We start from the raw sequence: 14,996 nt of genomic DNA, 5'->3' as shown, positions 1-14,996 counted from the left end.
GACTCGCTCTGAAAGTAAATAAAGTAAAGTAGGTGTGGGTATCACCCTAGAGCTGTTAGCTTTAGTGCCTATGGAACTACAGCTTCCTCTGGTTCCTCCACTGGGTTCAGCAGTGGAGGAGGAAGCTCTGGGTCTCAGTACATCACTGCACTTTATTAAAGATGTGCTCTGTGTTGGAGTTTCACTGTGTTTAATTTTAACAGAACTGAAATCCAGAGAGCAGCATCTCCAGAGCCCAGCTGTGTGTCTATGAAGAGTGACCGGTCCATGGGGGAACCTCCTGATTTCAGCAGTGAAGCTGTGACTTCTGATTCAAAGTGAGTGAAACTTTAAAGCATCAGAGAGTTTAATGTAAATTACCTTTATAATGCATATTACACACACGCACACTCACACACACACACAAACACACTCACGCACACTCACACACACACATACACACACACACACACACACACACACACTGGTTGTTCTTCTTTCTGTTCGTCTGCACTGATTTCTCCACAGCACAATGTTCTAAATTCGCTAAACGAGCTCACAGAGAGAAAACGTTTTTTATCCAGTGTATGACCCTGGCATTTGAACGAGTGTGTGTGATGAAATGTGAACACAGCGTGAACGCTTTGAACTTTACACATAGATTTGGATTTATAATGTTCAATACAAAAGACAAAGTAAAACCTTTGGCTGTAGATTTAAATGAGTCTCATGCAGATGTATATTAGGCAATTTGTTTTTTTTTTCACAAAAAAAATCATAAGGGTGACATGTTTATTTAATGATTCAGATATGTTTATTAAACCGGTGCACATTTTTACATTAAATTTATGTTAAAATAAATGAAAATTTTAATTTTAATGAAAATAACAACTTTTAAATATGAAAATACAATGAAGTCCCAAGAATGTCACTGGAGGAATGCGGTGCTGAGGTGCTCTCGTGCTTTGCAATAAGATGTCTCAGCATTGAGATAAATTCCAACTCCTGGGAACAGAGCTGACACCTCTCCTTTAAAATATCAATAATTTCATTAGAATAACACATTATACAGTTAGTGTTAATTGACATAAGAATGTTTAATATATTTAGTGCTTAACCTCTTCTTGCTATTTTCACAAAATGTTCCTAAGCAATGGAACGCTTGGTTGAGGTAGAGGTGCTGTAAGATTCCATATTGTTTGCGAGATCAGTAATGATACTGTTCAACACAAACTGGCCATCAAGAGCTTCACTGTTTTATTAGGCAGGCAGTGAGACATGAGATAGCGCCAAACCTTTGAACCAGTCTCGCCCATTTCTGGTGGTTCATTGACGTGTTCAAAGCTTCAAACGTCATAGTCAACAAAATGAATGGGAATGAATGGAACGGCTAAAAACACAAATGAAAAATACCCTATCCACTTGGATGTTTAGGTTTATTTTAATAGATAGAGACAGAGTATCCATGATTGGGAGAAGGCTTGGGAGAGTGTATTGTGGTCAGATAAAAATAAAATTGAGCTCTTGGGCATGAACTTGACTCAATACTGGATTTTACCCCAAATGTTTAATTCCCTTGATTAAACATGGAGGGCAACAAAGATGCAGTTTAAGATTAGATTAGATTAGATTAGAGTAGATTCAACTTTATTGTCATTATGCAGTGTACAAGTACAGAGCCAATGAAATGCAGTTAGCATCCAACCAGAAGTGCAATATACAGTGTTATTTACATAAAGTGCATAGATATAAGTATATATACATAGTATAAATATATAAATATACAAATATATAATGAGATCTACAGAAGTATCTTACATAAATGCAATACGGATGTGCAGGTAGCAGCAATACAGTTTAAGGTATAAAATGTAGAGCAGTGTAAACAGTGGAATACAGTAGTGTATACAGACAATATATACATGAGTGGAGTAAATACCAAACTACTGATAAATGAGCATATAGTAATATGTTGGCAAATATAAATAAAGTGCAATAATAGTACAGAGGGTGCAAGGATGCAGATAGGGAGTGCAATGTTAAAGTGTATACGCAGAGTTCATGAATGTAGAGTGGTAGTGTGATGTTAAACTATCTGTGCAGCGTTCGCCATAATTACAGCTTCAGGGCAAAAGCTCTTCCTGAGTCTGGTGGTGCGGGAGCGTAGGCTCCTGTAACGCCTGCCAGATGGAAGGAGGGTGAAAAGATTGTGGTTCGGATGAGAAACGTCCTTGATGATGTTCCTCACCCTGCCCAGGCAGCGTTTGTAGTAAATGTCCTGGATGGTGGGTAACTGGGTGCCTGTGATGCGTTGGGCCGTCTTCACTACTCGCTGGAGTGCTTTTTGGTCAGCAGCGCAGCAGTTGCCGTACCATACTGAGATACAGTTGGTGAGTATGCTCTCAATGGTACAGCGGTAGAAGTTCACCAGCATCCTGGGAGACAGGTGAACTTTCTTCAGTCTCCGAAGGAAGTAAAGACGTTGCTGTGCCTTCTTGACCAGGACGGAGGAGTTCAGAGACCAGGTGAGATCACTGGAGATGTGGATGCCGAGGAACTTGAAGCTGGTCACCTGCTCTACTGCAGTTCCGCTGATGTAGATGGGGGAGTGGGCCAGGCTTCTAGACCTCCTGAAGTCCATGATGATCTCCTTGGTTTTCTGGGTGTTAAGCTCCAGGTTGTTGTCTTGGCACCATGAAGACAAGTTCTGTACCTCATCCCTGTAGGCCGCCTCATCGTTGTCTCTGATCAGGCCTATCACTGTGGTGTCATCTGCAAACTTGACTATGGTGTTGGAACCATAAACAGATACGCAATCGTGGGTGAACAGGGAGTAGAGGATTGGGCTCAGTACACAACCTTGTGGAACACCAGTGCTCAGGGTGATGAGTGAGGAGAAGAGGTTGTCTAACTTAACAGACTGGGGTCTGTCAGTCAGGAAGTCTGAAATCCAGTTACATAGGGATGCGCTGATGCCCAGATGGCTGAGTTTGGAGATCAGCTTGGGATCACTGTGTTGAATGCTGCACTGAAATCAATGAACAGCATTCTGACATAGGAGTTCTGACAGTCCAGGTGGGTCAGTGCAGTGTGAAGTGCTGTGGAAATGGCATCTTCAGTTGACATCTTGCTGTGGTAGACGAACTGATGTGGGTCCAGGGTAGCAGCCAGGTAGGTTTTCAAGTGAGAAAGAACTAGTCTTTCAAAACACTTGGAGATGATTGGGGTGAGTGCAACAGGATGGAAGTCATTCAGGGCTGAAGCAGTTGAGTGCTTTGGCACTGGCACAATGGTGGCAGTCTTGAAGATGGTTGGGACAGATGCCTGGGCCAGCGACAGATTGAAAATGTGTGCAAAAACACCAGATAGCTCCTCAGCACAAGCTCTTAGCACCCGGCCAGGTACACCATCAGGACTGGCTGCTTTCTGTGCATTTACTCTACTCAGCGTGTGACGAACGGCCAAGGTGGAGAGTGTGAGTGGGTGATCGTGAGTTGGAGGATCGGTTTTTGATGATACCACCTTGTTCCCACGATCAAAACGAGCATAGAAGTGGTTTAGCTCGTCAGGGAGTGAGGCACAATTGGTGAGTGGAACAGTTCTGGGTGGTTTGAAGTCAGTCAAGGTTTGTATGCCTTGCCACATTTGCCGGGGGTCAGATGAGCTGAAGTACTCCTCAATCCGCTGTTTATAGCAGTGCTTGGCCATAGAGATCCCTTTCTTCAGGTTAGCTCTGGCAGAGCTGTAAGCCTCCCGGTCTCCAGACCTGAAGGCAGCATCTCTAGCTTTGAGCAGGAGGCGAACCTCTCTGTCCATCCAGGGCTTCTGGTTAGGGAAAGTTATTGTTTTTTGTTGTTTTTTGTGATGTCACTCTGTCCACACAGTTGTTAATATGTTCCAGGACAGAGTTAGTGTAAATGTCAATGTTGATGTGTGAGTCTGTGGTGGCCCGGGCAGCATACTCTCTCCAGTCAGTGTGCTGGAACTGATGCTGAAGAGTGGAATCAGCTCCATCCATCCAGATCTTTACAGACCTGGTTGAAGGTTTTACCCGCTGGATGACTGGAGGGTACCTGGGGAGCAGGAACAGAGAGAGATGGTCAGACTGTCCCAGGTAGGGGAGGTTCTGAACAAAAGATTACAAAAGATTACAGAAATATATAAAAAATACTAAAAAATATAATAAGGGAAAAAAATACATACATCTAGTGCACCTAAGATAAGGTCAGAGGAGATATGATTATGGTAGGGTGCTACTGTTCTGTTCTGAGAGTCAAGCTCTTCAGTTCTCCTGATCTTTATTAAAGCTGTGTTGTGTTTTAGGGGTTTACTGTGTAAATGCTGGAGTTTCACTGTGTTTAATGTTAACAGAACTGAAACCCAGAGAGGAGCTTCTCCAGAGCCCAGCTGTGTGTCTATGAAGAGTGACCGGTCCATGGGGGAACCTCCTAATATCAGCAGTGAAGCTGTGACTTCTGATTCAAAGTGAGTGAAACTTTAAAGCCTCAGAGAGTTTAATGTAAATTACCTTTATAATGCATATTACACACACGCACACTCACACACACACACAAACACACTCACGCACACTCACACACACACATACACACACACACACACACACACACACACACACACACACACTGGTTGTTCTTCTTTCTGTTCATCTGCACTGATTTCTCCACAGCACAATGTTCTAAATTCGCTAACGGACCCCACAGAGAAAAAAACTTTATCCAGTGTATGACCCTGGCATTTGAACGAGTGTGTGTGATGAAATGTGAACACAGCGTGAACGCTTTGAACTTTACACATAGATTTGGATATATAATGTTCAATACAAAAGACAAAGTAAAACCTTTGGATGTAGATTTAAATGTATGAGTCTCATGCAGATGTATATTAGGCAATTTGTTTTTGTTTTTTTCACAAAAAAAATCATAAGGGTGACATGTTTATTTAATGATTCAGATATGTTTATTAAACCGGTGCACATTTTTACATTAAATTTATGTTAAAATAAATGAAAATTTTAATTTTAATGAAAATAACAACTATTAAATATGAAAATACAATGAAGTCCCAAGAATGTCACTGGAGGAATGCGGTGCTGAGGTGCTCTCGTGCTTTGCAATAAGATGTCTCAGCATTGAGATAAATTCCAACTCCTGGGAACAGAGCTGACACCTCTCCTTTAAAATATCAATAATTTCATTAGAATAACACATTATACAGTTAGTGTTAATTGACATAAGAATGTTTAATATATTTAGTGCTTAACCTCTTCTTGCTATTTTCAAAAAATGTTCCTAAGCAATGGAACGCTTGGTTGAGGTAGAGGTGCTGTAAGATTCCATTTTGTTTGCGAGATCAGTAATGATACTGTTCAACACAAACTGGCCATCAAGAGATTCACTGTTTTATTAGGCAGGCAGTGAGACATGAGATAGCGCCAAACCTTTGAACCAGTCTCGCCCATTTCTGGTGGTTCATTGACGTGTTCAAAGCTTCAAACGTCATAGTCAACAAAATGAATGGGAATGAATGGAACGGCTAAAAACACAAATGAAAAATACCCTATCCACTTGGATGTTTAGGTTTATTTTAATAGATAGAGACAGAGTATCCATGATTGGGAGAAGGCTTGGGAGAGTGTATTGTGGTCAGATAAAAATAAAATTGAGCTCTTGGGCATGAACTTGACTCAATACTGGATTTTACCCCAAATATTTCATTCCCTTGATTAAACATGGAGGGCAACAAAGATGTAGATATTAGTCATGTTTTGTTTGATATTAGTATTAGTCACATAAGTCATGTTTTGCTTGAGGATCAATTACTTATTTAACCTATTTAAATGCAAATTAAATATCCTTTATTTTATGTTTTTTTTTCAGATTATTGTTGACATTCTGTCTCTCTGTAAAAATAAACCTACTTGCAAAATCCGCAGGGGATCAAATAATTACTTTCCCTACTGTGCATCCAGGGTTGGGAAGAATCTGTTCTATTACAATACATTAATACAATAGTAATTACTTTTTAATAAATTAGAATAAACTTAAAACATATTTTGATCAATCACTCTGGAAAACTATTCCGCTTTAAGAAACATTTGGAAATCTATCAGTTTAATGCAGATTTTCTCTAAATTTCTCTAAAGAAATTCTTCTCTAAATTTTCTTGCACTCTTTGCTCCTAGATCAGTTTATTTTTATTCATGTAGATAACAGTGTGGATTTTCTATTTGTCCACAGAGAGAAGAAAATTCACTTCATCAGGGAAAAACTAGATCATATATTCAACGTAAGTCCTAAACCATAGACATGACTGAAATCTTCCTGACTTCTTCTAGTTATTGTATTGTTTTTTGTTCTTAGTTTTCATTACTTGTTTATGCTTATTATTATATTGTCCTATAACTTTATTTTAACATTGTTTGGTATAATGTCTTAAATATATTTTATATAATCCACTGTTATTTGTTTTAATTCTGTTTTAGGTGTCATATTTTGTATTGTCACGTCCTTGCCCTGTCCCTCATCAGCTTCCATGTTTTTCCCCTCCTTTGTTTGTTTCCAAAGCCATGTGCTCAGAGCACATGCTCTCCCCTTGTCTCCACCCATGCTGTTACGGTGTTTTCTGTTTTGTAATTTAGTCTATGTCAATTCCAGTAGTCCTGTCTCTTAATGTATCTTGTTTTGAGTTTAGTTTTTGTTTGTTTGTTTACTTGTAAACAAATATTACCTGCGTTTACGTCTGCCTCACGTCCGTCCTGCTGCTGCAAACCTGACATGTAGTTTGCATTACTTTTTTGTAGGGGTGAAACGATTACTCGAGTAATTCAATTTACTCGATTAAAAAAATTTATCGAGTAATATTCTTTGCCTCGAGCAATCGTTTATTTAATTTAAAAAACTCAGCGTGCGGTAATTTGCACTTTTAATGTGACAACGTGCTTAGCGTTACGTCACCCGCGCACAGGAAGAAGCAGGAGGCAGCGGAGGTTTTAGTTGAGAAGAGGGTATTTTGAAGCAGCCAGGGAAAAGAGTGACAACTTACAAGGAGAAAGGGCAATAATAACAGAGCATTTTAGGCTGGACAGCGTGTGTTCGCTCTTGCCTCCCACAACAGCAGGTTTAATGCTGAACCGTCTCAGCCGAGGACAGGTTAGAGGTGGAGCCAAGAGAAGGTTAATATAATATATTAACTTATCAGTGAGATTAACATTAATGTACCTTATACCTTATAAGAAATCCTTGTTGAAAATAATTTAACTTCCTGTATTAAAGAACTAATTATTAAATGATTATTATTCCTATATTTATTTATATTTGTGTTTGTAGTTTGGAAATGTATGTTGTGGATTTAAAAATTTAACTTCAATTGGTAATTCATTATTAAGTGAAATGTCTTGTTTTCCCTTGTGAATTTTTAATTACTCTTTAAGCAATTAAAAATGTTTTATCCGATTACTCGATTAATCGATTCGATTTTTCAGTAGAGTACTCGATTACTAAAGTAATCGATAGCTGCAGCCCTACTTTTTTGTCTGTTAATTATAATTTCTTATAACTTTCTTTTAAACTTGTTCCACATTGAGTTTTTTAAATCTTTCTGTAAAGCACTTTAAATTGCCTCTGTGTGTGAAAGGTGCTATACGAATAAACCTGCCTTGCCTTATTTCTCAGACTAATGCCATTTCAATCTTGTCATAATTTGCTAATAATGAAAAATGTATTCATAATCACATTCTGATGATCAGACTCAGATCAGTGTCTCTCTGATGTTGATCAGATGGTCATGTTTTCAGATCACCTCTCTCTGTACTTTAGTGCTCCTCACCTTTTTGTTCTTAATCAGGAGCTGCAGCAGAAGTTTATCTCTTTAGTGAAGAATGAGCTGAACACATTCAAGAAGCTCCTGAGTCCAGATTACCCAGCATGCTCTGAGAGAGAGGAGGATGATGAGGATGATCAGAGCGAGGGGGTGCTGAAGATCACACTGCACATCCTGAGGAAGATGAAGGAGAAAGACCTCGCCAACACACTAGAGAGCAGTAAGAGTTCTAGGTCCTGACCACGGATACCAACCTGAGTGCTAATCTCTTTCCTTAGAGAAGTCCTGCATTTTAATATAAATAAAAACAATGAATCATAAGATAATGTATCACAGCATCAGCTGTAGTCTTTAAAACAAACACATACTGATTTTAACTCGACAACTGCTACAAAAACACTGTACTATAATCATTAATATTAATTCATTATTTATTATTTATTCACACTGCACTTATTATTTCAGTTACTTTTTACTGGGGTATTTAATGCATGAACACAGCTGATTTCATGTTCCTTATTGTCTTCCTCTGTTCTCAGAATTGGCCCCGGTGTGTCAGCAAAAGCTCAAATCCAAAATGAGGGAAAAATATCAGAACATTAATCAAGGAATCCCAAATCCTGGAACCTCAACCCTTCTGAATGAGATCTACACAGAGCTGTACATCACAGAGGGAGGGAGTGGAGAGGTCAATAATGAACATGAGGTCAGACAGATTGAAGCAGCATCCAGGAGACCAGCAACACAGGAGACACCCATCAAATGTAACGACCTCTTTAAAGACCAGTCCATCAGAACTGTGCTGACTAAAGGAGTTGCTGGAATTGGAAAAACAGTCTCTGTGCAGAAGTTCATTCTGGACTGGACTGAAGGAAAAGCCAATCAGGATGTTCCCTTCATATTTCCACTTCCTTTTAGAGAGCTGAATCTGATGAAAACTGAAAAACTCAGTCTGGTGGATCTTCTTCATCAGTTTTTCAAAGACACCAAGTACTTAAAAAAGAGAGATTATCATCGTTACAAAGTCATGTTCATCTTTTATGGTCTGGATGAATGTCGGCTTCCTCTAGATTTCCAGAACAATAAGAGAGTATCTGATGTAACACAGTCAGCCTCAGTGGATGTGCTGCTGACTAACCTCATCCAGGGGAACCTGCTTCCCTCTGCTCTCCTATGGATAACTACTCGACCAGCAGCAGCCAATCAGATCCCTCCTGAATGTATTGATCAGGTAACAGAGGTACAAGGGTTCAGTCACCCTCAGAAAGAGGAATACTTCAGGAAAAGGATCAGAGATCAGAGCCTTGCTGAAAGAATCATTACACACATGAAGTCCTCCAGAAGCCTCTACATCATGTGCCACATCCCAGTCTTCTGCTGGATCTCAGCCACTGTTCTAGAGAGGATGTTGGGTGAAGCAGAGGGAGGAGAGATCCCCAAGACTCTGACTCAAATGTTCACACACTTCCTTATCTTTCAGATCAAACACCGCAGCCAGAAGTACCAAAGAAAAAGTGATGTTGATCTTGACCAGACTAGAGAGATTATTCTGACTCTGGGAAAACTGGCTTTCCAACAGCTGGAGAAAGGAAACCTGGTCTTCTATGAGGAAGATCTGAGAGAGTGCAGCATTGATGTCAGAGAAGTGTCCGTGTACTCAGGAGTGTGCACCCAGATCTTCAGACAGGAGACGGGACTTCACCTGGGGAAGGTTTTCAGCTTTGTGCATCTGAGTGTTCAGGAGTTTCTGGCTGCTTTATATGTGTTTCTGTCCTTCATGTCCAACAACACAAATGTTCTATCTGGATTTTTAGATTTTTTTAAAAAGGTAACAATGTCTGACTTCCTGAAGAGAGCCGTGGACAAGGCCTTACAGAGTGAGAACGGACACCTGGACCTTTTCCTCCGATTCCTTCTGGGTCTCTCACTGGAGTCCAATCAGACTCTCTTACGAGGTCTTCTGATACAGACAGAGAACATCTCTCACAGCAAAGAGGAAGTAGTGGAGTACATCAAGCAGAAGATCAGGGAGAATCCCTCTCCAGAGAAAACTATCAGTCTGTTCCACTGTCTGAATGAACTGAATGATCATTCTCTAGTGCAGGAAGTCCAGAAATACTTGAACAGAGGAGGTTCCAGTGATCTCAGTGGAGTTACTCTCTCTCCTGATCAGTGGTCAGCTGTGGCGTTTGTGATGCTGAATTCAGAAGAGGAGCTGGATGAGTTTGACCTGAGGAAATTTCAGAGATCAGAAGAATGTCTTCTGAGGCTGCTACCAGTGGTGAAAGCATCCAGGAAGGTTAAGTGAGTATTTTCATTATTCAGTGTATAATCTGTGCTGTTTTATATTTTGTAATATTCATTAGTCTCTGTTTTATTGATGATTTGTTGAAAAACTAAACAATTTAATAAATAACAAATTAACTAGTTCAGAACGTGAGAGAAGAACAAGCCAGTTCTATGAGTATTTTCCAAAGAGCTTTACAAAACAAAACTAAACAAACAAATTCAAAGACCGTCTTTGGTGATTTCACCTCTGAAATGCCTCAATCAAAACACAAACATTGTTTCAGTTCTGCCAAGTATATATAAATAATTCACTATTATGCCATTATACATTATACATATATATTATACATATTCTGAAATTTAAACGAATAATCCATATTTATGCTAAAACCTATTATAAAAATATACTTCTAAAATGTGTACACACAAAAAAAATCATTTGTTCCATAATCCAATCACTCACTCAATCACCCAACCTGGTCTAATTCAAAGTTAGTATGTATTTTTCAGGGTATCTACTCACACTGAACAATGAAATGTAATTTATCCGGCAGATATTGAAGGATCTCAGGCACCTCAAAAAACAGAGGGGACTTTGGCCCTTCCAATAAAGGTGATCAGTGTTCTTAGCCCAGTCCAGTTTGTTTTCATTGTACACTCCCAGATATCTGTAATCCTCCGCAGTGTCCAGACTGATTATCAGTGCCTTGTTCCTCCTCAGATTCACCATCAGTTCCTTAGTCTTTGTCACATTGATCTGCAGATTGTTCAGCTCGCACCATGTGACAGTCATTCACCGTCGCCCTGTACTCATCCTCCTCACCCCTACTGATACATCCAACAATTGCAGGGTCTTCAGAAAACTCTTGGGGTCTGTACAGATAGTCTACAATCTAGGACACGAGGGAGGCGTCTACTTCCATTGCATTTAACAGCATACAACAGGTCGAATGCTGTTAAATGCAGTGGAGAAGTTGAAAACCATGGGCGCCGAGTGGTCCAAGACGCTGCCACTATGAGCAGGAGGTCGCAGGTTCGAACCCCAGCTCATGCAGCTTTGCCGTCAGAGGGAGCAAAATTGGCCCTGCTCCCTCTGGGTGGGTAGATGGCGCTCTCTCCCCACATCACTTCTAGGGTGATGTCTGCAGCACAGGGCGTCTGTGAGCTGATGTTCCGGAGCCGAGCCGCTGTGCTTTCCTCCAAGCTCGCTGGCTGCTCGGCAATGCTGCATCAGCAGCAGCTCGAAAAGAAGCGGTGGCTGGCTTCACATGTATCTGTAAGGGGTCAGGCTGCACCGCCAGCTGCCAGCAGAGGGCAGCAGCGGCGTGGCACTGTTCCCCAGGGAGACTCCAAATCCCAGAGTTCCAGGAGGTAATCAGGTCCAACCATCCACACCTGCTGGTTCCTCTATATAAGGCTGAACTTCCTGCTTGCCTTTGCCGGTATGGTATTCTTCTGACAACGGCAACGGCAAAGACAAAGACAAAGGCAAAGACCACACCCAAGGCAAAGGCAAAGACAAAGGCAAAGACTACTGCAAAGACAAAGACAAAGGCAAAGCAAAGTCCAGTCAAGTCCAGTCCAGTCAAGTCAAGTCAAGTCAAGTCAAGTCAAGTCAAGTTCAGTCAAGCCAAGTCCAGCCAAGTAAAGCCCAATCAAGTCAAGACCAGGTGGCGCAGTGATAGAGTGTTGGACTAGTAACCCAGAGATTGCTGGTTCGAACCCAGGTCTGGGCAGTTGCAAAATCACTTCCAAAAACACATAAAAGTAATACAGCATAATATATAATATACAAATAAATAAATATACATGTATAAATAATTAAATATAAATAAATAAAACCTTGTTTTCACTGGTTTTCCTCTCTGAGCTTGGGTCCGATCCCTGACCGTCCCGTTACAGTATCGGAGGAAGCATGTGCTAGTCTTCACCCTCCTGGTGTGTTGTGGCATTGCTAGTGATAGGGGGAGTCCTAATGAGTGGGTTGGGTAATTGGCCGTGTAAATTGGGGAGAAAAATGGGAAAAATTAGACATAAAATAAAAAAAAAGAAGTTGAAAACCATGACAGTGCTCACTGGTCTGTCTAGGTGAGCATAAACTCAGGTTGATGATGGCATCCTCAACTCCCAGTAAGGGCTGAAAGGGGAATTAAAGGGGGTACAGAAGTGGTTGGACCATTGGTCAGAGCTGATCCATTATCATCCAGCAAGTCCAATGTTCTTTCCTCTCTGGTAGGACAGTCCACATACTAAGTGAGTGTGGTAGTGCTTTAACTATTGTGACGTGGTTAGAGTCACCTGATACGGCATTAACAGCACTCGGGTGATGAGTTTGAAGACGTGTATATATGTATAAATTATGTTATGTATAAATGATGTTATTGTATAAATAACATCACCTGCTGATGTTGGGTTGACAGAGGAAGGAACATAAACAGCCACAAGAAGTACATGGGAAAACTCCCTCTGTAAATAATATGGCGTCCAATAATGAGAATCCAACAGTCAGCAGCTCAGTGTTCAGACAACACACACGTTCCTTGATGCAAATGTGTCCAGGGTCTCTACCTCGATTTCCCTGTGTGCTGTTATGTTTCTCCTCTGCATCTCCTGTGTTTCCGTCTCCAAAGATCTTCTGGGAAGTTAGTTGTCCTGGTCATCATGCCGGCCGGCTTCAGCGTGATCCAGCTGATCCCAGGTGTAAACAAAGCAGCCTTGCTGTGCAGCAGTGGACCAGAAGAGTGAAAGAAGCACTTTTATGGTGAAAAAAACAAACCAAAACTCTCTCTACTAGCATGATTTGAGAGGGCACAACTTCACTAAGTTGCCTTGTCGAAATTATATTGGAAAGATAAACAATAATAAAAAGAAGCAACAAATACGGAGAGAAACTACCGTAATTTCATTTATTCAGGAAAAACTACTATTCAAACTAACCTGGCCCTAAACGTAATAATGTGGTTGTGTCACCCTTGGCGGCAACAACTGAAATCAAGAGTTTGTGATAACTGTCAATGAGTCTTTCACATTTCTGTGGAGGAGTTTTGGCTCTTCTTTACAGAATTGTTTTAATTCAGCCACATTGGAGGGATTTTGAACATGAACAGCTTGTTGAACATTTTGCTTTTTTATCTGAGCCATTCAGAGATGGACTTACTGGTGTGCTTTGGATCACTCTCCTGCTGCTAAACCCAAATATACCTAAGCTTAATCATACAAACTGATGGCCCATTACTCCACATTATTTTTCCCAATCCTGGGGATCATGAAGATGTTTGTTGGTAAATGTGAGATGGGCCGTTGTATTATTTTTGGTCAGTAGTGTTTTTTGGCATGGAATTCTCCCATGGAGATCATTTTCTCCCAGCCTCTTTATTAATAAATCATTAACACTGACCTCAACTGAGGGGTGTGAGACCTGCAGTTTTTTAGATGTTGTTCTTGGTTGTTTTGTTACCTCCTGGTTGAGTTGTTCATGCCCTTCTGAAGCAATTTTGTAGGCCAGTCACTCCTGGAAGGTTCATGAGTGTTCCATGTTTTCTCAATTTGTGAATAATGGCTCTCACTGTGGTTCTCTGGAGTCCCAATGCCTTTTAAATGACTTTGTAACCTTTTCCAGACTGATAGATGATCAAAGACTTTGTTTTCTTATCTGTTTTTGAATTCCTTCAGCTTGGGGCATGATGTGCTGCTTTTTGAGATATTTCATCTGCTTCATGTTGTCAGACAGGTTCTGTTTAACTGACTGACACTAATCAGACATGGTTGTGACTAGTAGTGAAATTCAAAATTAAGTTAATCACAGTTAACTCATATTAAAGTTTTTTTAATTAATAAAATAATAAATAATAATGATAGAGGCAACTGTGTGTGTTTGTTAGGGAGGACTTTATTGGTATATTTATGCATATTTTTATTTTAATCCACTAATTAAATCCAATAATCAAATAATAATAATAATAAGAAGAAGAAGAAGAAGAAGAAGAAGAAGAAGAAGAAGAAGAAGAAGAAGAATGATGTGATGGTGATGAATATGTTCACCCTAAGGGTTTATTTCCTAGATGTTTGTTAAATGAACAGACTTGTATTTCTATCATGGAATACATTGAGTGATATATAATCTTCTCAAAAATATACTAATACACCTCTTTCTAAGGGGTGTGTGTGTTTATAAATCAGTGTTTCTAATGGATTATCATTTCTCTCTCAGGCTGGCTGGGTGTAATCTATCAGATAAAAGCTGTGCAGATCTGGCCTCAGCTCTCAGTTCAAACTCCTCAAATCTGAGAGTACTGGACCTGAGTCATAATAATCTGCAGGATTCAGGAGTGAAGCTGCTCTCTGCTGGACTGAAGAATCCACACTGTAAACTGGAGAAACTGGAGTAAGATCATCAAAATACAACAAGCAGAGCATTTCACCTTTACACACACACACACACGCACACACACACACACAAATAATCTCTTGAGCAAATTAAATTAACCAGGTGTTTTTGTTGGGGAAAATGGTTTACCTTATACTTTCTAAAGTTTGGACATTTTTTAGCTTTTCCTCCTAAGTTTTTTAGCTGTAATGTTTATCATATTTATTGATCATCCTCATCCAATTAAATAATGAGAAATATATATTTAAATGTTGCAAAACTAAAAGTTTTTGGAGATGTAGCCATGGGATAACCACTCTATTAACAATGAAACTGTAAGATGTTTTTGTAAGAAAAGTTTTCTTAGTTACAGTGAAGGAGAGATAAACTTAAGTATGTACACTCTTGAAAAAATAATTGGTGCACTTCAGTTAAAATAAGATAAAATACAACAGTTACTATTCATATCGTCACAATGATTAAATAGCTTTAAACTAAAAAAGTAATAAATAGAAAAAAATAC

At 39.9% G+C, this 14,996-nt stretch overlaps 1 protein-coding gene across 1 annotated transcript in view; it reads left to right on the top strand.

Moving 5' to 3' along the window:
- LOC111189666 (NLR family CARD domain-containing protein 3-like) overlaps positions 1-14,996 on the top strand; it is a 273,888-nt gene that overhangs the window by 254,345 nt on the left and 4,547 nt on the right. Inside the window, exons 6-8 of the mRNA XM_049472968.1 lie at positions 7,843-8,038; positions 8,358-10,122; positions 14,318-14,491. Of these exons, the coding sequence (XP_049328925.1) occupies positions 7,843-8,038; positions 8,358-10,122; positions 14,318-14,491 (2,135 nt within the window). The remainder of the gene's footprint in view (positions 1-7,842; positions 8,039-8,357; positions 10,123-14,317; positions 14,492-14,996) is intronic.

Source organism: Astyanax mexicanus, unplaced genomic scaffold (assembly GCF_023375975.1).
Source record: "Astyanax mexicanus isolate ESR-SI-001 unplaced genomic scaffold, AstMex3_surface scaffold_32, whole genome shotgun sequence".
NCBI lineage: Eukaryota > Metazoa > Chordata > Actinopteri > Characiformes > Acestrorhamphidae > Astyanax > Astyanax mexicanus.
The sequence above is the reverse complement of the archived record's forward strand: the minus strand, read 5'-3'. Positions and strand labels throughout refer to the sequence as shown.